This window comes from Solenopsis invicta, chromosome 9 (genome assembly GCF_016802725.1).
Source record: "Solenopsis invicta isolate M01_SB chromosome 9, UNIL_Sinv_3.0, whole genome shotgun sequence".
In the NCBI taxonomy this organism is placed as follows: domain Eukaryota; kingdom Metazoa; phylum Arthropoda; class Insecta; order Hymenoptera; family Formicidae; genus Solenopsis; species Solenopsis invicta.
This window is the reverse complement of record NC_052672.1, coordinates 4,874,965-4,900,484: the sequence shown is the minus strand read 5'-3', so window position 1 is coordinate 4,900,484 and position 25,520 is coordinate 4,874,965. Positions and strand designations below refer to the sequence as shown.

Here is a 25,520-nt window from a genome sequence, read left to right as displayed (position 1 = left end):
TTCGTCGTCTTATTTTCCGTTATTTAAAAATATAATTAGAACAAGACTCCGATGTTAATTGTATATAATACAATTAATATTGAAAAAGTTCGACAATAGTCACAGCAAGATCTCAAATAATGGTTCTCTCAAATTAGTGCTCAAGATAATAATTTTTGCTTGATTTTATATATTTTATACCTTTTCTGATTCTTTTTCGAACCGCGCACCGTTGCTTTTGGTTTTGAAGCGCAGCTTTTAAATTGAATTAAAATAGTAATATCACAACATTAGATTGATCAGTTTAATAATATTAACACTTTAACAAGCTACATGTGTGTACGGAGAAAAAAATACAGTTGAATCAATAGCATCTCTCTAATTGGAAATATATTGTTAATTTAATAACAGTATTAATGAAATAAAAAAGATTTATAAATTAATGAAGTAAAAAAAAAATTTTAACCAACAAAATAGTAAAGACTCTCGAGATTAAATACAATAATACGTAGAGAAGGCTAATGAGAGTGCTGCGCGAAAGTAAAATTGAGTCGGTTATAGACTGAAAACCATTTAATTGAACGTTTCGACTCTCTTTGGAGTCATCATCAGCAAAATTTTATAATAAAAACGCATCTTCTTAACGAGTTAACAGTTTAGTCATCGTCGATTCAAATTATGGTTGTCACTGCCGGCTTGCCGATTCCAAAGTGCAACTTTCCAAAGTGATATGAGGGAAGATTTGATCACCCTACGATTGATGTTACACAATTGTGACTTATAGGAAAGAAAAAATTTTTTGAGTGACTCACCATTAAAAATCGACGACGACTAACGAAGCCATGGATAAAGAGCTTAACTTTTAATTGTCAGAAACGTTATTGTGAAATATGTAGAAAAAATATGTTATTTAAGAAATAGAATAAATGTGTTAGAAAGTAACACAAATAGAATATAAAAAATTAACACAACAAATATATAACTTACAGTTTAGGAATAAATCGTAAAAATGAAATTTACTTTTTCGGTTAAATTAACACTTATAATATGTTGGCACATAGGGTCGTTGCACCAGTCGCTGAACAGTCGCCAATAAATGACTGTTTAGAAAAACTATTAAAATAATAAGATTTTGAAATAATAAACTGCAAAATTAATTGATATTGTTGAAATCTAATTTTCATGTAGATTTTATTAAATGTAATTTTTTATTTGAAAATGTAATTGTATTAAATTATTTTGTGTTTGTTCATTGACTGGTCCAATTTCTTATTTGTTCATTAACTGGTGCAGTGACCCAACATTTTATTTATTTGTTTTAGATTTTACGCTTCAGAATTACATTATTTTTATGTTATTCGTTCAATTACTCATAAATTGTGTTATTTAACAGTAAGAAATATTGAAACAATTTAACGCGAAATATTCAAGTAACACAATCACACTCGAATGTATTAAAAATTTAACACAAAGTGTTAACAAGGACCGGTTTTAATACAAAATACAAAATGTTTCTTTACTGTAAGTTTTTAAGTGAAACGTGTGTCCCAATACGAAATAAGATTTGGGACTAGTTCTCATGTTGTATTGTGAATTTTGCTTGAACATTTAAATTCCTCTTGACCTCGTGCTTTTATGTTAGCAGAGAGAAAAAGAGAGAGAGATTTAAGAACGTTGTAAAGTACCCGGATTAAAATCACGTGTCGACGACTCGTGATACAATCGTACAGTACCTTCCTCTATAGACGACTTTTCAGGCATTCTCCGCAACGGATCGTAAATGCTTGCTTCAACGATGTTGCATTGCACAAAGACGCTCCTTTGGATTAAATGTCGTCGTCATCGTCGTAAAAAAAGACCTTCGCGAGAAAAAGCTTGCTTCTCTGCTTTTATTCCCCCCCCCCCTCCTCTTTTTTTTCTTTTTACCGCTATATCCCGACTGTGTTATTCGTGATGCCGCAATTAAAAATATCGAGTTCCGTATTTGATTTTCGAGATAGCACAAAGCTGGGGTCGAAATAAATCGTTTTCCAATTTAAAGCGAGCTGAAAGAGCCCTTCAGATGAGCTCACTGTCAAAAATCTGATAGAAAAAACGCGAGATCTAATTGAAAATCAATGATGGAAACGGATTTACATACACAGTAAACAACATTTTATATTTGTGTTAAAATCGGTCTTTATTACATTTTCTGCGTTGAATTTTGAACATACCTAAGTCCTAATTTAACATGTGATTTAATTTTATTAAATTCAACATTTCCTAATATTAATTTTAACATAACACAGTTTATAGCGAATAAATAAATAAAAATAATGTAATTTTGAGATAGAAATTTTAAAGTAACTGAATAAAATGTATATATTAATACATAAATTTTAATTTTACTAAAGAAATATGCTTCCACAATCTGTTTTCAATTTGTCTCGTGTGTCAATCTTTCACGTAATATTTGTGCTACTTTCTAACACATTCATCTTGTGTTAAATGTTAAATAAACAGAAAAATTCCGACTGTTGGGATAGGTAGAATGTATTAATTTTAACACAAAATTACTCACTGTGTAAATTCAATTGGGAGAAATAACTTTATCGCTATGAATGAACATAGCTTGTAGAATTGTAGATCATGGAATTCCTCCACTTTATTCTCGAGGTAAACTAGTCGAGTACCTGAATATCAATTCCACGACAACGACGCGAACATTTGCATTCGCGCGAGAAGAAAAACAACGCGGAAACGCATTCCGTTGCGCTGAACGATAATTCCGCTCGCGATCGCCCGTGCCGCGGTCAGTCGACGTGATAATTAAACTTACGAATCGAATTCCGCCGTGTCGGCGACCTTCCTCCTATGTTTGATCACAGAGAATATTTTATAGTTGACGTCAAGGTGGAGGGAAACGGACGTACATCTCGTCCTCCTGGATAAATTTAGCCCTTTAACGCGCGCGATTTTAGGGGCGTCACTCCCTCTGACCTTTCTCAATGAACGTGACGTGTGTGTGCCGCGAAATTTCTCTAGGACGGAAGAAGCAGAGAATTGGGACAAACGTGTCGAGAGGGACTTCCGAGAGAAAGCTCGGGGGTTTCAGAAAGGACAGTCGGCGGCATTTCCAGGCAATTGCCTCAATTAACCTGGATTAAAGGGATACTCTACTTTGTTGTAGAAATATTCTTTGTTGAAAAAAGGATTGTTTTTAAGACTTTTTCTCGAGTAAAATATAGAATCAATTTTTAAATGCAGCTTTTGTATTCGTTGATTTTTGTAGATTATGATTTTGTAGACTTTTTATTGTCACAGACTATCTAGTGGATGATGTGTAGATGATGTTAGTTTTGGGGAATATAGACCGCCTCTGCGGAAGTGATTAGGGGCTGCTGACGTCGTTCGTTTTACTGCTTGAATTCAACTTACACATATGAGTTATAATACATATATATATACGATTTACGAAGCATCAACAGATCCCTATATTGAAATCTCACGTTCACATATACACAATGAATATTATAATCTCTTCTAAATTCTATTCTAACGATTCAACATTATTATTCATTTATGTATTTTACACGTGGCTCTGCCTTTAAATAAAGGCACACGCAACTTTATAGCGAAGTAAACGTTTTGATGAACTGACAGCTTCAGTCACCATATTGAAGTAAAGGTCGATAAAAAATCTATAATTTTGTATTTTTTCTGCTTTTGACGAAAAATAGACCAGAGCCGTATATATTAGCATGCATATTTTTTAATTGTGTAAAGAAATTATAATTATGTATTCTGTACCCAAAAAAGTAACTTTAACAAAATAGAATTTATGTCGATCGAACAGATAACGTCAGCATCGCCCTAAGAGGCACCTAAAACCTAAAGATTGACCTAAAACATAAACAACGTTTTATTATTTTATATGAGATCATGCACCAACTGAAATTAATATTAAAAACTGAAAATTATAATATGGAATAATAAAATGTCGGCCTTTCAAAGAAATTTTTATCTTACGTACATTAAATCTTTGAAAGCCATTTTATCAATCCTGTACGAACTCATATAATATAAATTAAGAAAATTGTTTATACGTTTCAATTAATCAGTTTAAGTTCTCAATTACTTTCGCAAAGGGGCTACTCCCAAGTAATAGCACAGAAAGTGAAAATGACGCCTGGTTTCTTTCCTTTTTTTTATCCCCTATGTCTTGTTTATTGAAAGCAATCACCAATAGATTAATTATCAGATGGCTCTTTCAATTTATTAAAAATGCAATCACGCATTTGTCTGTTACAAACCAAACTTTATCCCTATCGTAGCAAAAAAATTAGTGGGCCATAAAAGTTTCATCACTTTAAATGTTCTTCTTTTGTCTTTCGTCCAAGTAGCCGAGGTAATTTATGGTTTTTCATTTTCCGCTAAGAACAAATCTTCAATTCCAAATTTTTGCTTATAACGAGGAAATATTGTACCGCCAAATAGACGCCCTTGCTAAGACGGCGCTCGAAGCGGACCACCCTCTCCATCCCCATCCCCCTTACTACTCTACTGTCTCCTGGTCTTTTTTTGGATCCAACAAAGTAGAATAACCCCTTTAATCGCGATTCACGCGATCCCTCACGACCTCCGGTTTTTAATAAAATAAAACGCAACGTCTCGAGCGTGACGATAACACGATAAGGTTTTTCAAAAAGTCGTTCAAGTGTAAATGTCAAAATAGGTCAGCGGTCAAATGCGCGATCGAGCGAGATTTCCCGGTGCGCCGTCGGGGCGGCGTAATGAAGACGAAGAGGAGAAAATGTCAGTGGCGTAACGAAGAGTTTCGCAATCGCACGTTCTCGCCGAGTATAAGAGACAGCCGCGCAATAGGATCCATTCGGTCGCGTGAGGTCCGAGAGGGACGCGTATAGTCGCCGCTCGAAATTAATTCGATCGGCGTCGATTGACTCGCGTTATTCGTTGCGGCACGTCACGATATGGGTCGGACGGACGGACATTGTTACATTGACACACAAGGCCGAGGTGGAAGTTAGATGAGGAAATGAACGGGGCAGAGAAAAGAGACGAGCCGCGTTACGCGAATGAACGAATAATCTGCTTTCGCGGCGCGGCTAAACGGCGGCTTCAGCGGAATATCCGATACATCCGAGATTGATTTTTCAATCGAAAAACGATACTCGCACGCGCGTGGAAGCAACGTAATTAAAGCTCGCACCCACGCGCATTTACGCGCGTGAAATTATGTGTAATGTAATTAAGTGTATAATTAAAGCAGCGCATTTTTTGCGTCAGAAAACCGCGAGGGTCAGATTTGTGAAAAGATGACACGATCTACGTTTCTCTCTTAATGTAGATACCTTAACAAACGGATGATGTCAAAGTACGTATTTTTACAAGTCACGATAACGTTTTTATGAGTAATAAATTATGACCACTGACGTAACTGTAACGTCAACGTATGTCTTTTTTACGTGATTTTAATATCTTAATTACTGCCGATCGTTACATCTGTTGTCTGAAGTATGTCAATGTTTGACATAATTTGCATAACATAAATTATATCATTACATAGCCTATTATATATAATTATTAGGAATGGGAAGTAATGAGTTACAAGTAAGGCCTCATTACCGTTACTAGTTACCGTAACTTTTCTGTAATAACAATTTGATAATAACGTAATAATTTTCCATAATAATAGTAAGAATAAGACCAGGGTTGAAATAGTCACCTTTGAAAATCAACTCGTTACTCAGTGAAAAATACTAACTTGTAACTTTATTCGTTACGTAACACGTTACTTTTATTCATTACGTAACGAGTCAGTTAACGAATTACTTTTTTTAATGAGTAAAACGTAATGACAAGGTTACTTATCAAAAGTGACTTTATATATTACAACCTTCGCGTTACTATTACCATTATGAAAAATGGTAACAAATCGTTACCAACAAATCGTTATTATAAAAAAGTAAAGGTAACGGCGGCTCATTACTTATTACTAGTTGTAACGCATTACTTCTCATCTTTGGTAATTATACATATATAAAAGACCGTAGAGGACTCTACGTATTTTCTCAATACATACATTTAACATTATATTTAAACGCGAGTAAGAAAAGAGCTATTCCGTATATGTGAAAATCAGTGAGAACTTTATGTTCACATTTATGAAAAGAATAAAATTTTTATTTTTTTGATAACTCTGTGGAATTGATCTATCACGGATATGTATTCGTTAACATCGAACGCTTTCCATTTAATGACAGAAGTCGACACAAAGTATCATCCTTCATCTCTTTTTTTGATATTCAATGAGTAACAAAGATAGAACGACGTTAATTTATGTTAATAATGGAAAGCATCCATCAGTGGTCATGGATTTATCGCAAAGTGTCAGTTTCCGATCACAGAAGTCGAGCAACGTTTACGGTCCTAACTTGGACGGATGACCGCTTGGGAATGCTGTAAATTCTTTCTCTCGAATACTTTTCTATTCATAATTTTGTGTCGTGTGTATTCTGGAATGTGATACTCATCAATAAAATGTATTCTCTCGTAACCTATATATTTGGTCGAAAATAACGACCGAAATATGTCGCGTATCGATGACTAAATTCGTCTGAAAATTTCAATGTTATTTTTACGTTCCCTTGAACGTAACATTTCAGTCATTAATGACATTAGTAATGATGAGAAATTCGCAACAAACCGACGTGATTGTTCGCTGGGTGCCGCCTCTTTCCATAAAGATCAAAATTGGAATTAATATCCGCGCAAGATTTGCCAACGTGCCATGTTGATTTCAAATATACCGTTTCGTCGTATTAATCTCGTGCGATTTTAATCCATCCAGGATTAGCGTGTCGCAAAATAATTTTATACGATCGTGCAGTGTGTACCAGTGCGTCATCGGCTCGATCTTTCCAATTCACCTCCGTTCTCACTTTTCCGAGAAACCGATACACGATGGAAACGATTTCAGTGCCGGAGTATATACGTGCCAGCACGGAGGACATCGATTACCATTCGCCGCAGGCGTAAAGAAGAGCGTTACAGTTGGCGAGCGTCCGACGCGATTCTCCGAGCCGTATTCCCTTTTTTTACACTAACAATAAGAAGATTACGCGACACGTGCCAGAAACGGACGAAGAAGCGCGAGAGAGAGAGAGAGAGAAAGAGAGAGAGTGAAATGACTCGGGTTAGAAACGTTAATTTCGGAAAGCCAACGGAGATCTCGCACGCTCGATCGCTACGCCGCACGCGTATGCGTACGCGCACGCACGTACGACACACGCGTGAGCAATTCAATTAGGGGAAGGCGGCGTGCACGCCTGGACTCGCTCGCGTGCGCTCGAACTCGCGATCGCGCAGCGAGATAATTCACGTTGTACTCCTGCCCGTGGGATGAATGAACGTGACCCACGCATTTCTTCTTCTCGCCCGGGCCGCGACGCAGAGAGAAGAAGGAAGAAAAGGGGGCAAGAGAGAGAGAGAGAGAGAGAAGGAGAGCGAAGGACCGAAGAGATAAGCGCGGGGCGTGTGCACTCGTGCGAATCGAGCGCTTCGAAGAGTGATAAGGTCCGTCTATTGTGATACCAAGCACCGAAGAGATTCCGAAAATTCGCGCTGACGGTTTCCGACTCCCTTCTTCCCGCGCGACGAGAAAATCGAATCTAATACGACTGCCAGGTCCGTGGTCCACGTTGCAGCGCGCGCTGCGCACGCGAGCCATCGTGCGACACGCGTCGAGGAGGCAAACAAGGAAGACAACGACGCGTTTTGCGCGCAAGTTTTCCGGTCGTTCGAAGATGACCCGGAGAGATCGCTGCGCAGTGATAATCCTCGCACCTTTTCTACCGTAGCGATACGAGTGGCGGTACAATAGGTTTCCGATTTCTCATACTCGCGGTTTTATTTACGCGCGCAAGGATTGAACTATACACCGTCATATATTGGTCTCCGGTTTTCCAGCGCGGGGTTTTCCAGCGCGGAAGCGTCTTGCGATTTCACGAGTAAAAAAGAAGAGAAAAAAAAAATAGTAAATTCGCCGCCGCGCGCCGAGAAGGAGAAGAGGAAGAGGCGAAAAGAGATGTGCCGAGGGCAGTTGCTGAACGTGACACACGCCAGCAGCTTCTCCCCTCCCACCGCGATGCGGATAGATGCGACGTGGGAGGATCGTTATCGGGCGGGCAATATTAAGGTCGGGAGCAATTGAACTCTCGGCGCGGCGTCGGTGGATTTCGTCGTTGATCCAGAAGAACGGACGACGTCGCCTTCCGCGGATCATGGAGAGGAAGAGCGGTGGTGGAGAGGCGCGGCCGAAGATCGAGATCGTGCGAGTCTCGTCCATCGAGCGCAGCAACTTCCGGCCGCTGGACGGGGTGCAGCTGCGCGCGACCTACAGCCACGTGCGAGTGGGCACTTACTGCCCGGAACCGGAAGCGGCCGGCGGTGGTGGCGGCGGCGGCGGCGACGGCGGGCCAGCCGAGAACAAGCCGCCGATCGAGCAGACGCGACGCTTCAAGAAGTGAGTGACTTTCGCCGCGATCTCCTCGATGTTATACTTTAATCGCGAAAGACGAATGTGGAATATTTCATTATCGCGGCAAGGCGTAATCAGCGGAGATAACGGTTGACGGCCGATCGATAACGCCGATTTTTCGTTTAACGTGCCTTATGTATTACCTTTGCGCTGTGCCTAACTCGGGCAACATGAAGTCTAAAATCGAATCGTAAAACGTCTTTAACGTCTGTTCTGGGTAATGTGTCTTTAAGAAGACGTCTCTTAGACATTTTTAAGACGTCTTACGATTTGATTTGGAACTTTGCGTTGTCCCAGGAAATTTATAAGTGATAAATGTTATTTTTTTTCCTCTCCTTGTAGAGCGCGCGATTTATGAAATTCTTTATCTTTACAGAAATTTGGGACCAGTATCAAGACTGCTGAGACGTCGTCATCACGCGACATGCCTTGCCACCAAATCCTGTGATAACATTTATAGCGTGAATAGGAATAGTAATTCTCTCGACTGGAGAGTCAACCAGAACGCCAACGAACAAGGTAATCCATTAACTGTGACTCATAGCATCGTTAGCAAACTGAAGAACTCGCCATTATCACTTAATTGCAACTTCTTCATTTGTTTTAAATTTTGTTAGATGCATACAATGTTTTTTTTTTTCAATAATTTCACATTCAAATTTTCTTTTCTCCTGTAACTCTTATACATGCACCTACTTATTTTTGGAAAAAAATTTTGTATTTAAAAAACACATACAGTGTTCCGTAACATTTCAAACTTTAATTAATCACCGCGTCATATTGGAATTGTAATGTGTCATAAGTGAGAGGTGACATGTTGAAGTTTCTTGCATGTCATACACAAATAAAAAAAATCTGAATAAAACAGACTAGCGAGATTGCTTTAAAACAGTTGTAAAAATGGAGCAAATCTATTCTTTCGCCCCTTAATAGTCGGTAAATAGTCGTAAAAGACACAAAGTAAAGCTTATTCAGGCAGGAAAATAAACGACAGACCTGAAGTTTCTTGCATGCCATTTGAAAATAAAGAGAATTTGGATAAAAAAACAAAATAACTAGATTGCTTTAAAACAGTCGTAAAAATGAAACAAAGGTATCTTGTTTACCTTCCCCCTTGTGACAGTCAATAAATAGCCATAAAAAGCACATAAAGTGAAGTCTGTTCAAGCAGGAAAGCACACAGACAGAAGTCAAAGGAGTGAAAAATATGCTTTTATGTGTAAAATTCAAAGATTAATTACCATTTTTACGAATTTGGTAAGTAGGAGACAAATTACATTTTCACTATGAAGGCCAAAATAACGACATGCAGGACAAAATTTCGCCGTCACTTTTTACATCTGTTAGTTTTAATTTCTGTGCGATACTACACCTCTCATTTACTATTCTAGTCATGACATTCTGATCTTAAGATTTTCGTCTCAAAATAATCTTGGGAATCTACCCTCAAGGCTCTTAATTAGTCGGCCAGGAACTCTGCGTTGACAGTGGCGATTCCCGAGATTATTTTGAGACGAAAATCCCAAGATCAAAATGTCACGACTACAATAATAAATGAGAGGATTTAAAGCTGGCAAATTAAACTGTTTGAAATTCGCGCATCCAAATATGGCACGCCTCATATATAATCAATATAAAAAAAAAAAATATTTAATAACTGGAAAAGACACGGAGGTATTGTCCTCCGATTTTGACGAGTCTAATGTGTTATAGTACGGATCAAAATAAAGGACACGTATTTTTTTTTATACATGCTCGTTTTTATTTTTAGGGGGTGAAAGATGCTTTTGAAGAAAATCGGTATTTTTCTTTTGAAGCGAATATCGTCGAAACTATAATTTTTTAAATCATAGTTATAAAGTACTCTTCAAGTCATTCGACTTTCATTCAGAACATTTTTTTCTACCTCTTATAGTTTCGACAATATTCGCTTTGAAGGAAAAATACTTTTCCTCAAAGGGACGTTTCACCCTCTAAAAGTGCAGATGGGCATGTATAAAAAAATATGTGTGTCCCTTTGATCCATATTTTGATCCATATTGTAACATATTAAAGATTCGTCAATATTGGAAGACGACACTTCCGTACGTTTCTTTGTAAGAAGTGCCACATTTAAGCGTGCATAGTTTGATTGACTAACACACTTTAAATTCTTCTCATTTAAAAAATATTGTAGCCTTGAATTTTGATGTTAAGTATTTCATTTCAAATTGATCTCGGGAATTTACCTTTAAGCGCTGTTACGGTGTTTACGGGACACCTTGGATATGTATACCAATGCATCTTTTGATCGATGATTTCACTTTTCTTATGATTATTTTAATGTTAATTTATTATATCGATCTTTTTTTTATTTCAATTTAATTTTAATTATATTTTAATTAATTTTTTGCCTCGAGACTCTCCTGCCTAAAAATTATTGTTTATGTTAAGGAATATTTATTGTCAGTACAATCGAAACGTACATAATCATTATTTTTTACTCATCCATTTACGAATATTTTGACTATACGATACCATGTAAAAGTTATTGATACATTGTAGGCTTATCAGATTAAGAAAGAATTGAAAGCCGCAAATACAAGCAACAATAATAATACATTCAATAATAAAAAGAGATTTATTCTTTGTATAATTTAGAATTATAACGTATGTTTTGATTATACTTAATTTTTGTCAACTTAGAAACGCAAGAATCTATTTAATAATGCATATTAAATAACAAAAGTAAGAGTGTGCAAACACAGTCAATCTTATAAAGCGAGAGCCCCTATCAAAACTAAACAACTCATAAGTATTAATTCAAACAACAATTCGACGTCCAAAGTATATTTAAAAATGTTACGAAATTCAATGTATTTTTAAGTTACACATTAAATTTAACATTGTACATTGAATTTAATGCATCTATAATTGAAAAAGCATGTGCATGAAATTTAATGCACTTTTAACAGCATTAAATTTACATTAAATGTACATGAAATGTTTTTAATGTATATTTGCTTGTAATTTGCTTTTGTTACATAAAATTCTGCTGCCGATTTTTAACAGTATATGTCATAAGTCTGAAATACATTAGAAGTCCCGTTTATGTCGTTGAAAAATTGAATGCCTAAAATACATCCCAAGAGCGTTCATTTGAACATTTTATAAAGATATTTTTGGAATACATTTTAAAAACGTCTAAGGGATGCCAATATATCTGATGTTTTAATTCGTTTAAATTAAAATTTTAATTTTAATTTTATTCAATAATATTAAACAAGTTTAGTTTACATATTTAAAATAAGTATTAAACAGATATTTTGGCAATAGTTCTAAAACTACTAATCATCGTATAGGTACAAATCTATCGGTTATAGAACGAACATAATTTACAATTTACTGAAGAAGGGAAAAACTGCGTTATATAAAATAACAGGAGTCGTGAAATACTAACAACTAAAAGGCACATTTAATTATAAAAAAATCACAAATTAATGATATCTCATAGCTCTTACGCATTAATAAGTGCACAAAAACAAGATTTTACAAACATTTTATAAAATTTATTTTATTGAAAAAAAATTATTTTAAAATAAAAAATTTCTTTAGCTTAAAAAATAAATTTTAAAAATAATTTTTTGCTGCTGGTAAACATTGTGCAATGTCCACTATGAGATCGTAAAATCGCAAGAGCGGTTTTACGCTCACATATTGCAAATAGTTCACGACTCCTCTCATTACAAATGACAGATTAAAGTTAAAAAAATAAATATCTAACATACTTCTAAAAATTATAGAGAATATACATCTTTAAAAATTGCTACTACAAACAAAATTGAAATTCAGCTTTCATAAAAACGCAGTAAACACTAACTAATGGCTAGTAGCCCTTCTACAATGTTTAAATAAACTACGAAGTAATTTTAATGGTCATTCTTAGAATTCAGCACGAATTATACGAGGTGTGTTCAAAAAGTATCGCGAATTTTGTGTTTTTTCAAAAATTATTTATTTATTCATGAATATCTATTTTGTCCCCTTCAAAGTAATCCCCATGAGATATTATACACTTGTGCCAACGGTTTTTCCAATCTTCGAAGCACTTCAAAAAATCATTTTTTTTATCTTGTTCAGCTCCTCCTTCGATGCCGTCTTTATCTCGTCAAGCGTAGCGTAACGTCGTCCTTTCATGGGCCTCTTCAGTTTAGGGAACAAGAAAAAGTCACAGGGGGCCAGATCTGGGGAATACGGTGGCTGCGGCATCATTAGTGTGTTGTTTTTGGCCAAAAAGTCGCGCACAAGCAACGATGTGTGAGCAGGGGCGTTTGGTACGAATTTCGCGGCGACCCGTCTCATGCCCAAATCATTGATAAAAATCGAATGGCACGAGCCAATCGATATGTTTAGATCCTCAGCAACTTCTCTAACGGTGATTCGACGATTGGCCAATACCATTTTCTCCACTTCATTAATTTTTTCGTCTGTTGTTGAAGTGCTCGGGCGTCCGGCACGCTCTTCGTCGTTCACATCTTCTCGGCCTTCTGAGAACATTTTGTACCACCGATAAACGTTGCTTCGGTCCAAGGTAGCTTCTCCGTATGCCACAGTCAACATTCGGAATGCATCCGCGCACTTAATTTCGTTTTTCACACAAAATTTGATACAGGTTCTTTGATCCATTTTTTTGAATAGGTAAAAATCGAAGACGATCCAAAACACGTGCAAGCAAAGCAGCTGTCAACAATTAAGTGAACATTCAAAATGGCCGAGCTTGTCGGCATAAGTGAGAGACATGAGTACCAACATAACGCCACAAAAAGATCGAAATTCGAATATACGTAACCCGCGAAAATTCAAAATTCGCGATACTTTTTGAACACACCTCGTACAAGATATGGTATCTCACCACTCCACACGTATCTCACAACCTCTGTTTTCCTTCTACTTTGGATTTAAATGACACGTAAATATGTGTCCGTCTTTATTTATTTAGAAAGAAAGACAAAGGCGGATATATGTTTTTGTCCCGCTTAAAGTTAAAATAACGTACATTTTTGGCACTTTTTTTATATTTTTACATTTTGAATTGGCTCGTATCATTGATCATTACCTTTTCTTATTTGCTTTTACTTTTCACTTAAGGCTCCTGAGTACTCGCCGCGGCCATATTGAAGTCGTGACGTCAGAAGCGAGAAATTGCGTGAAATGACACGTAATTTTGTCCGACATGCCATTTGTAAATAAAGCCAATTTGGATAAAACAAACTAAGCAGATGACTTTAAAACACTTCTAAATATCGGTCACGACTATCCTTTTTCCGCCTAACAATCAGTAAATAGTTGTAAAAAGCATGTAAAGTGAAGCAATTGAAACAGGAAAACACATGGGCACATAATTTTGTCCGACGTGCCATTTCTAAATAATGCCAATTTGGATAAAACAGACTAATCAGATGGCTTTAAAACATTTCTAAATATCGGTCACGACTATCCTTTTTTCGCCTAGCAGTCAGTAAATAGTCGTTAAAAAGCACGTAAAGTGACGTCTATTCAGACAGGAAAACACACGGATAGCTATTAAAAGGAGTGAAAAATGTACTTTTATGTATAAAATTCAAAGAAACTTTACTCGCGGTCCATTTTTACGAATTTGGTAAATACGAGACAAGTCATGTTTTTACAATGAAACATAATAACAAAATGACATGCACGATAACATTTCATCGTCAATCTGTCACGTTTCACGTGTATTAGTTCTAATTTTGTCCGCGACGAAATGTCGCTACCATCAACGCGGAGTTCTTGGCTGAGGAGTCAGGAGCCTTAATTCAGTCTCCGTACAAAGAAAAATATTTATCAAATTAAGTTAAATGTAATTAAATAAAGTCGATGAATTTAATTAAATAATTATTTAATTAAACGAGAAAATCTTTCGCCGTCGCACGAGAATAATGTAAATGTGACTTGTGCAAGATCATTCGTCGCAAATGAACCGTTCGAAAGTTCGCGATCTCGAAGTTTCGATCGGTCATCCTTCGCTCTTTTCCTCCCCAGATCTGCAGGCTAGGCAGAGCAGCAGCCTAGACTGGAGAGTAGGAAGGTCCGTCACTTTTGGCTCCAATCAGCTCCATTGGGGAAACGCGACGCAAAGCGTCGAGCAGCTTTCCAGGAGCGCGCCTCTCACTTCCGATCATCTTCAGACACCGAGTACGAGGTATGCTAATCCGCGCCGATGCACCTCGCGTGCAGATCCGTTTCGCGCACGCAACGAAAGCAAATAATTTATGACAAGCCCGAGAGCGCGGCCGCCGAGCAGAAAAGTGTAACGGTAGACTATTGCGAGTCGAGAAGAAATCAGCAAACGGTAGTAACGGCAGGAGGGCGGGGGCGGTTCGGCGAGAGGCGAATCACGATAACGTCGTGTACACGCAGCGAGGAGGATACCGGGAAAACGCGGTATTCGAGTTACATTGAAAACAGCAATTAATTTGCTGAAAAACAAAGAGCAGGTAACGACGCTCGCTCAGAAGACATGCGATGCGAATGTAAAACTCGGCGGAAACGCAGTTCGCCGCGGAATAAGAAGATAAATTGGTTATACTTTTACGAAATAATTAGCGAAGTCTGAAAGCTGCGCGGTGTACGGCGGATTCCGTTTATTCCGGGATTCAAAATATAATAGAAACACTGACACAAAAAAAGAAACACTTAAATAATCTTAAAAAAAATCCATGGAATCTTCAAATCTATACAAAGGTAAAGGGAAAGAAAAGGGACACTCGCCTAAACTTCTCGTCATCTACAAATCGTTTTCATTATACATGTTCGAGACTTCTCGTATACCTCGTTTGAAAACAAGGGAAGGGATTATTTTAAAAAATTATTTTGTGTTTATGTGTGTAAATCCGACACAAGAGAAGTGTGAATCCGACCGGGCAATCTCTACACGGTACTTAAATTCTGAAGTCTCATAATCCTCAACTGAAAAGGGTTTCGAAAATGTCTTGATGTCAGCTACGTTATGCGATAAAAAATAAGGGTTCCTACTAACAAAAATTAAAGCCGACTTTGAGATGATCTTGATGAGATGCTACCCAATCGCATATGCTCGCGTAATAGCTATTTCTCTCGTTTTTAAATGGAGTATGAGTAGTCTCGAACACCTTGTGTACATATATTTCTCTCATCGCACTTTTTGCGCTCCGTGTCACCAGAGGGTAAGTGACAAAAGTATCGCTTTAGATCGAAGCTCGTGTCGCTGTTGAGACGACTCTCTCCGCGCCTATCCCGACCCGGAAGCAAAGGCTCTCTTCAGTCGTCGCCGACAATTTGTCCCTGGGTCCAAGTCGAGTATTCGACGGAATCGATCGAGACTGGTAGGCGAGAAGAGTCGCAGGAGACCGATGCTAGCTTCCAGCAGGAATTGCAGTTGAACGAGCTGCGGAAACGGATGGCCGGGATTGCCTCCACATCCCAGGTGATTGGTAATCTGCGTAAACGTCTCGTTCCGTTCCGCCACGCGCAATAATCGATAGTCGTTCAATTACGAGTCCGTCAGCTCGTATAAGGAAAGTCGTCGTATTCGCACTGATGATTGTATACGGACAAAGATCATGCAAATACGTGTAATAATAGGTACATTTTGCGTACAAACATATCATGCTTATGTATCAAAAAGCACAGACGTAATAATTTTAAGAACGTATATTTATAATAATTGCTACACTGAGAAAAAAAATTTGTGAAAAAACCAAACTACTTAGTCCAATACGATCAACTAAACATTGGGTAGATTCAACAATTTAGTTGCGTAAAGAAAAGGTGTAGTTCGTTCGTGTCAACTATTCAAATTTTTTAATCAAGAACTAATTAAACCAACTTAATATTTAGTTCCAAGGATCGGATTAAATATTAGTTTTTCAACAAATTTTTTTCTCACAAAGGAACGCCGAACAGTCAGAACTGTCCCTCACCGATTTTTACGAGCTTTGGATATATTGTAGAACATTGAAAAATATTAGACTTAATTTTTTATTTGCTTATCTCTAGTTTTAAAGATTGAAACACCCCCCCGTCGAAAATAATGGATTTTTTAAAAATCAAATATTTGATTATTTTATCACTATCATACAGAGAGTCTACGTACTGATTCTGATGGAAAAAATTCTGTAAACATTAAGGAATATAATTCCTAGAGCCATTGTTGGATTTTATGAAGTATTAGCGCTTTACGATTCCGTTCAACATATTCAACATTGCATTGAAGATGACTTGTGATAAGTCGAAACGTCTGCTGTCATATTTTTATGTAATTAAGAACGAATTGCAATGAAATTTAAGTAGAATTGATAAATTCGCACTTACACCTAGTGTGACTTGTATAATTTTTGTTCTAATTTATTGATTGTCGATAAAAAATTTGTTTTCCAAAAAGTGAGTACCATTGTACAGAGTATAAAAAAAAACTATAAAATTTTTGTATAAAACATTTTTTCATATGCCTCATAGTTTCAAAGATATTCGCTAAAAACAAAAATATCCATTATTTTCGAGGGAGTGTTTCAACTCCAAAACTTTGAAATAAGTAAATAAAAAATATAAATTTAATATTTTTTAACGTTCTACATATCCAAAGCTCGTCAAAATCAAGAGGGACAGTTCCGACCGTTCCCTTGTCAGTGTAGTATTCTTAGTTTTTCAAAAAATTAAATCGAGAAAAAAAAACCACAATTTTTTCCAAAAAATCCAACTGCAATAACGAAAACTTTATTGATAACTTACTTATTAGAACTTAGAGACAATACACTTGGAAAAAATTTATAGTGGTAACAACTATAAAAGTGACAACTATACAAGTTTTATACGTAGAATTATGTAATGCACATGCGACGTTATTAACGCCTATTCATTTGAAGTTAGCTGCGTGTCGGATTTTCTATAGTGCACGTAACATACCCTATATCGAAATGAGAACGTTACTAACTTGAGATGGATAGGCGTTAATGACTCCGCGCCGTGTGTACATAATTCAATAAACGAAAGTTTTGATTACAAATACATATAAAATAGTTTGTATCAACATATTTGCAACCATATTAGCAACAATATTTGTGCTATTAGTTTACAGTGAAATAGCAACTCAATTATAATTATATAGTTACACAGGCTTTATAACAAATAAGTTATGACACATCCAGTTTACGCGCGACTGATTAAGTATACGACTGGAATAACTATGATGAGCAATGAAGCAATAATGCAAAGTCCTATGTGCTCGGAATAAGAACGAAGTATCCCGAGTTCGAATCTCAATCAGTTTGATTTTCCCATCATTTACATTTGCATTACTATTTTTCTATAGTTTGTTCAACAATTTTACTACAAATGGTTGTTATTGCATTTTCTTAGTTTATATAACCTATTGTTTTTATTATAACTTTGTAATGGTTGAAATGCTATTTGGTTACAAATTTATAGTTGCTGATACGAATGAATATCTAAGTGTAAAGGTAACATTATCTTGAAAGAAAAAAAACCCTGGAAAAAATATGGCAAGGAAAAAGATTGGAAAAATATCATTTTTTCTCAAAATTGTTGAGAAGTTTTTCGAAGTGAGAACACTAATAACTTCAGAATAATCTTAAAAAAATTTTTAAGTATGAACCCAAAACCGACAGACATAAGGCAATTTTATAGCTCGATTGGATCCGATTCTTATTGTGATAGATAATTAACGATCAATCAGACGAATAAATTAACGATCACTTAAAGAATGTCCAATGAGATCACCCGGAAGGGAGCTGCATCAGAGGTGCGCCCATTAATAGCTTCCGGCGCGATCGCCCAAAATAGAACACGATGCGAGAGAGAAAAATCGCGACGGATAAATCTCCCCATTCAATTCGTCACGCAAAATTACAAATTTTATCGCGTTTCTCGTGCTAAAACAGGTTTTATTATGTGTCAGGTTACGACGAAGACCGTTACAAAGGATGGCATAGGACAACCAAGTCTGCCACGACCCAGGATTCAAGTGCAGGAACCCGAAACCGAATGTAATCACCGGAACGTTCGTACACCGTAAGCCTTCACTCTTCTCTCGATTTTTCTTTTTTCTTCTCCTCCCCTCCCACCTAGTTCACAATTCAAACTCTCTAAATCTCGTAGAGTGAAAAATCGCACAAGTTCAATTTGCACTTTGTAGAAGTGTATTTTCATTAAATAGGAGTGAATTTTTATTGTTATTAAAAAGACACATTACTCGAAAAATTCTACAGACTTAATTTTCGCTCTTTTAACAAGTGACGTTTTACTCTACGAGATTTAGAGAGGAAGACTCATCATAGAATCGCGGTGATTCTCGCGAAAAAGATGAGGCATGCACGTCGTTTCACCGTAGCGTACGCGAATCGCAATTTTCAACTTCTACACGCGTTTCATAAACTCTAAGGGTGGACGAAAGAAAAGTTCCTAGATGCTGGGAACAGCACATTCGAATGCAGCAAATGCGAATCTATACCGAGGGAGACTTTTCTCTCGAGCATCCCGTGCAATTCCCTTCGCTGCACTCACATAAACTTCACGACTGCATGAATCCTACATCTGCTGTGATTCTCGCAAGTGAAACGGATTTTCTTTTATGCCATGTATATACCGCATCCAATAAATGATTGTACGCATACTTCCTGCATTATAATCTTAATCTCTACCTTAGCAAAGTCATCACAAAAACATGATCGCCGCAATAACTTTCGTAACATGAATCACTAACGTACTGATTTCTTGAACGTAATATATATAACAACACTATTCAAAAAAAACCTTAAGAATTAGAAAGATGTATTTTTTATTACTAAAATATATCTGTATACCAAGATTTCTCATTTAGTGTCCAAATTAGTATTAATTGTGAGGTACTTAAGTACTTGTCGATTAAGTATTTTTTGATAAGTCTTTCGCAGCTTTTAAAAAAAATTTTTCATGCGTTTGGCTTAACTGTTTCTGTTTTTTTAAGAAAAAAGAATTAAATTTTTATTAAAATATGAATATTGTGTTCAATTAACAAAATAATCACAGAATATTTACAGTATATTAATCATTAAATAATTCATATAATTTACAATTTTACAAAACTTCTTTCTCTTCCTTAATATTTCTCAATGAAGCAATTTACATATTCTTGTGAAAACACTTTGATGTATAGATGATTTTTATGTGTAATATTAGGCCTATATTCAACGTGTTTCTAAAGATATTAATGAGTATTTTTGTCAATCTAACTTTATCATTTATTAAATGAAAGACGAGGATAGAAAGACAAAAACATGCGTTAACATTTTTAGAAGCGCGTTCTGAATGTCGGCCTATATGTTTTATGAATACATTGGACATTATATAAGGTGTCCGAAAGGGTTGGATCTAAACTTATATAATGTTAAGGTCGAGTAAATGAAAAAAAGTTCATATAAGGTAAACGTATCAATTTCTAAACAAGACAGATTTCTGAACAAAGACATACATTTTTATTAATATTAAACTTTTCTTAATTCGGATTTAAAAAAGTACGTATATATTAAATGAATTAAAGTATTTAAATGTTGGAAAGAACATTCTGTACGTGAAATATTATTTGCGTTTTTCGAAAATAGTTTTCTTTCCTAGAAATATGAAATAATGTTCTTGGATTGTTAATTATTTTGGTTAGAAACGTGATATAAATCTTAAGCGAATTTTTGTTGTACTTATTCTATAATTTTATTAAAATATAAACTACATTTTGAACATCAGAAATATTTAATAAATAAAATTTGTTAAAAGAAGTTGCAAAAGAATTCAGTTTTAATTAAACATTAAGGCATTCACAAATAGATACATATAATTGATATGAATCCGATAACTGAACGCGCATTACGTTATCGACACATGTCACTTAAATTTGATGTGCATACATATTGCTGAACGTATTATATTTAACATGACTGTGAGTTTTACTATAAATTTGGACTGAAAAATTGTAAGTATTGTTATATTTACATCTATTAAATTGCTATTTAACACTTTTGATAGATTTATTTATTAAGAAGAATGTTTTTATGAACAATTTATTATTTCTTTATGTTTATAGAAAACTGTGTATATAATCTGTACATAGTTTCCTTTGTAAATGCTTTTTATAGAATTAATTTAAAAATACCAAAAGAAAAAAGGATTAAGAAATTTTAAGTTTAATATATATAAATATATAAAATACATTAATTCATTTAATATATAAAAAGTTATTTTTTCATAAAGTTTAATATATCTTTAAGTAGTATTGCATAAATAGTATTGTAATATTTTATTTTGTCTCCCATTTTTATTTATCTCTCATTATAATTTGTTTAGACTTATTATTAATAAAATTACTAATTAATAATTATATTTAAAATGATTATATTTTAAATTTAATATTAATATGCTTGTGTTTTTTAACAATTTTATGTACTTTTTTAACATTTTCATCACATTTACATTGATTTTAAAATAATATGTAAATTACGTTTGAGAAATAGGTACAACCATGTTCTGCTTTGAAAACATGGTTTTTAAATTGTTTAGTAATTAAGTCAGATGTATATCCAGATTTTTCTCAATTATTTTATTTGAAAGAAAGAAAATTAATTTTTAAAGATATTATTTTTAAAATGTTAAAGGTTTGCATAGAAAGCTTGTATTTTAAAATACAAAATTACAAAAGTTTTTATTAATACGTTTATTTTATTATTTTAAATGGGTTATGCAAAATTATTCAATAGCATAGCATTTTATATGAGTGCTTAAGCGAGATTTTCACATTGAAATATTTCTTTGATAATTGATTGTTACTGTCAGAGGGCTGCATTCAAAAATATTAGAGATATTATTTTATCCTTGTTGTTTAATGTTAAACAAGGATAAAATAATTCCTCTAATATTTCTGAATGGAAAAAAATTGTAAACAATGGAAAATTAAAAATATATAATTTTATAACAAAATACTGTGTTTTTAAAACAAATTTTTTAAATTTATTTTTAAAGTGGCCATAATAGTGGCCATCATGTTTTTTCATGCATCCATTATGCATTGTCACATTTTTTATAAATCACATTCTAAATGATAAATATTTCATAACTTTGAGTTTAGCACTATCTTTTTCCATATAAGAAAACTGCTGCCAATTTTTTTTATTATTTTTTAATGCAATATATGTAGAACAATCTGTAATTTTATCATTATTTTAAAAATATGCATATACATCCTTTATACATGCTTTCTTCATACATTATACATTATATTTTTTTCAGAATATTATCAATGAGATTTAAATCAGTTGCTTTTATAAAAAAAAAATAATACGTGCATGCATTTTTTTAACCAAAAAGATTACAGCTAAATCAAATAAAAAGATACATCTACGTTTTACTGGGGAATTTATTAAATTACAAATATTATATTTAAAAGAGAAATGTTTTTTATTCACAAAGAGAATATTGTTCTGATCCAAGAAAATATATCATTTGTTGGTTCAAGCTAGCAATTACGCTGGACTTATAATACATTTTTTTTTATCTCTTTTAACAGAATATTTTAATTTAACCAAAAAATCACGCTAGATTATTCATAATATGTACATATGAAAGTATAAGAATAACCATCGTAGAGATGATTCAGGTATTTATGAAGACGACATATCATGAATGATCTATAGACTAAACAAAGATGATTATCCCGTATCGGGACTTGGATTAAAATACCTTCTTGTTCACAAGGATCCACAAAATCTATTGTGTCTCCTGTCTTCGGTATGCCTTTGGCGTCTTGAGTATGGAACTGTATTATCACGTCAAGTAGGAACTCGTCGTCCTTACTTGCAGAATCATCCTCGCTGTCACTGGTCGGAGTGCCGCTACGAGACAACTTCTCGTTCTCAGACGAGGAAGTTTCACTCACGTCCGTGCCATGCTTGTGCTTACTCGACATACCAACGTCTGATTGTCTGTCAAGGTACCTGGCCACTTTTTTCTTATCAGGCGAATTTGCTGGGGAAGGAGGATCGTCAGAAGAAGAATCGTCTACTCGTTCCCTCTTCAACTCTCGACGCATTTCATTTGCGGCCAGATCCGTCTTTCCAGTCGAGAAATCCGAGGTCGACGCACGCGCCGCCGGTGCCGTATCTTCATCGACTTTTGCGTAGTTGTTAGATCGGTCAGTCTTCGACTCGTCTGAAGTGTCTTTCAGTAGCGATCTGTCGTACAACAATGTATAGCAACCTGACGACCATCTCTGTAATTCCAGCGTCATCTTGGGCCTCTTTGTTTTCTTGGGCATCAGATCGAGCCCCGTATATTTTTCCAGCAATTGAAAAAATGAAACAGATTTAAAAAGACCACAGAAATCTTTCACTAGCTTCGGCAAGGTTTGCTCGTCGGCTATCTCATAGCGATGCATGTCCGGTGGACCGATTGTCCGCCAGCTGATATCCGGCGATGTCAAATCACTCGCAATCTGCTGGTACGTAGATTCTTTCAAGAATCCTTTAAGAAACGTGTAAGACGACATCTCGACGTCCTTTTGAATCTGCTGTATTATGCCGGGTACCAGATAGTCGTCGGTGACCCAAGAGTGCAAGTCTACTTCGATGGAGCTCGGTGGTATGAAAACCTTCGTCGGTTCGTTTCTCGGCGATTTATGGAAATCCTCTTTTAAGGGACCGTGAAACCAACCATTGATTGACCACCTGCACTTGTCCTTCGTCAGCACTTCGGTCACTTGATGGTAGGAGTTGTTTACTACCTCGAAGAACACAAGAGAATTGTATTCTGGGATCAATGATCTCACTGTCTGCCTGGGCAAGCCGTTCTCGTCCGTGTCAAAGAGATCCAAAGCACCGCCATCCTCCTCTGTCCAATTGTTGGTCAGATAGAATATATAAGCAATTCTTCTATCACTCATGTTATCATCGTGACACAGTAGGTAGTCCATATTGTAGTAACGGGCACTCGACATCGAAACTTTTCCATTCAGTTTGATGTTTGTATTCTGGCTCATCCACGATGTCAGATCTTCTCGAAATGATCTGTTCAATAGTTCGACGCACTTGTCGGTGGCAAAGAACAGATCCTCGGTCTTCTCGAACTGGTAGAGGTCGAGAGCTTTGCGTTTATGATTGTAACAGTCTAATTCGCTTTTTAAATTCTCTATAATCTTCTCGTCCCTCAAGAAATTTGATATCCTACATACTTTAAAGGGTTTTGAAATGATTTCCAGATTGTCACTCTTGAAATCGCTTTGAGAGTGCCAGTGTTTCTTGAATTCTTCTTGAAATTTTGCACTGTACATGTGCTCCGAAAACAACTTCTGGCCTGCCATACTCTCCCAATTATTGTTGAACTTAACATAGAAATCTTAAATCTACTTCAATATACTTTGTAGCAAAAGTTTTCTTAGGTTTGCTTAACACTACAATTTTTCTCACATTTAAATCATAAAATTACGTCAATCGTATAACACGATTGCCGACACAATCTCGCTTAAGCAGAAAATCAATCTCAAAAATAAATCTATAAATAATGATATATATCTAATCGATAATATATGTTATCGTTTCTTCGCTCAATTTCGCTCTGAAAATAATCGAAAACTATTCACGATTCGAACGTACATAGCACAGCTTGGTTGGTCACCTAACCTCTTTGCGGATCCCAATTCATTAATTTCATCGGTGAAAACTGGTCTCCGGCGTATCTCCGGAACGATGAACGGTATTCGGGTGTCCGGTCGTGTGACGTGATTTTGTCAAACAGATGCGTCGATCAGTTGTCCAGTTACGTGATACGCACGTGGTGTCCCAGCCGTGTCACCACGTGCCCTGCGAACAGCAAGTGAAGATGTTGATCGCGAATGTCAGTCGTAATGATCGTCATGACCAGATAAGGGCTAGCAGTGACGATTCGAACGATTCTACTGTAAATACCACAGAAATAACAGCAAACGTTAGCGTGCCACGGAAATATGTCTCCCTTTGTACGTCCGTAAACATGTGCGACGACACCAAGCAATGCACAACTTCGATGCAATGGCCTCGAGCAATTCCATGTACTAACCTTTCGGAGAACGTTTGTTCTGTAGGAGGCGAGAACGTAGCACTCACAATAGGCGCCCCACGGGAATCTCCGGTTCTTGCAGTTTTTCGTTTTTTTTCAACGTTGAACAGTTACCATTTTTTTATCGTTTCTTTTACTCAGTACTGGGCATTGATTGATTAATTTGTTTATTAAATAAACTTAGAAACGTTACTTGAGAAAACGCGTTATTATAGTTACCGTTTAATCAGTTACTCACGTTACTGATTTTAAAAAGTAACATGTTAATTTTCAACACTGTATATAATCCTAATTAATGTAATCAATTAATAAAATTAATTATTAATGATTTTGTATAATTAACTGATTAAATTTTCTTTTGATTAAAATAATACTCTATTAAAAATTGATTTAATCGGTTATTGAAATAAATATCATTGAAACAAATAATGAATAGTCAATCGTTAATTTTTAATTATATTTTAAAAATTATGTTAATAATTTTTATGATTAATTACAAATTTAAAGAATGTATTTGTCCGAAATTCAAAATAATATTAAAAAATCGACAAATTATTTTATTTATTTTATTAAACAATGCTGTCAAATCAATGTTATCAAATCAATGCAATTAAATTAATACTACGATTTAATTATTAAAACTAACGATTAAAATTAACGATTAATTCTTTAATCAACTGTAAATTATTTTTAATCAACTAATTGAAAATTAATCACAATTATATATAACAGTTTATTTTAATCTATTCACTTAATTCATTTAGTTTATTGATTGGAAATTTAATTAATTAACACCTTAAATTTATTTCAAGGCAACTAAAAAATTGTAATTGCTTATTAATATTAAAAATTAAATTTTTAGTTGTAATTATTAATTGATAAATTGATTAAATTT

The 25,520-nt window shown here is 35.2% G+C and overlaps 2 protein-coding genes across 7 annotated transcripts in view; one reads left to right on the top strand and one right to left on the bottom strand.

Moving 5' to 3' along the window:
- Positions 1-25,520, top strand: part of LOC105196174 — a 76,369-nt gene that overhangs the window by 8,096 nt on the left and 42,753 nt on the right. The window contains exons 1-6 of one of the 6 annotated variants that reach the window (XM_039453592.1): positions 2,384-5,353; positions 6,959-8,503; positions 8,895-9,037; positions 14,558-14,717; positions 15,746-15,980; positions 18,471-18,583. In XM_039453592.1, the coding sequence (XP_039309526.1) occupies positions 8,136-8,503; positions 8,895-9,037; positions 14,558-14,717; positions 15,746-15,980; positions 18,471-18,583 (1,019 nt within the window). In that variant the 5' untranslated portion in view covers positions 2,384-5,353; positions 6,959-8,135. Of the gene's footprint in view, positions 1-2,383; positions 8,504-8,894; positions 9,038-14,557; positions 14,718-15,745; positions 15,981-18,470; positions 18,584-25,520 lie in introns of those variants that run through there. The other 5 variants (XM_039453591.1, XM_039453593.1, XM_039453590.1 and 2 more) reach the window with 5 other exon arrangements.
- On the bottom strand, positions 21,998-23,988 carry LOC105196173 (prolyl 3-hydroxylase OGFOD1). Its single transcript, XM_011161956.3, has one exon. The coding sequence runs from the start codon at positions 23,889-23,891 to the stop codon at positions 22,137-22,139; it is 1,755 nt and encodes a 584-aa protein (XP_011160258.1). The 5' UTR covers positions 23,892-23,988; the 3' UTR covers positions 21,998-22,136.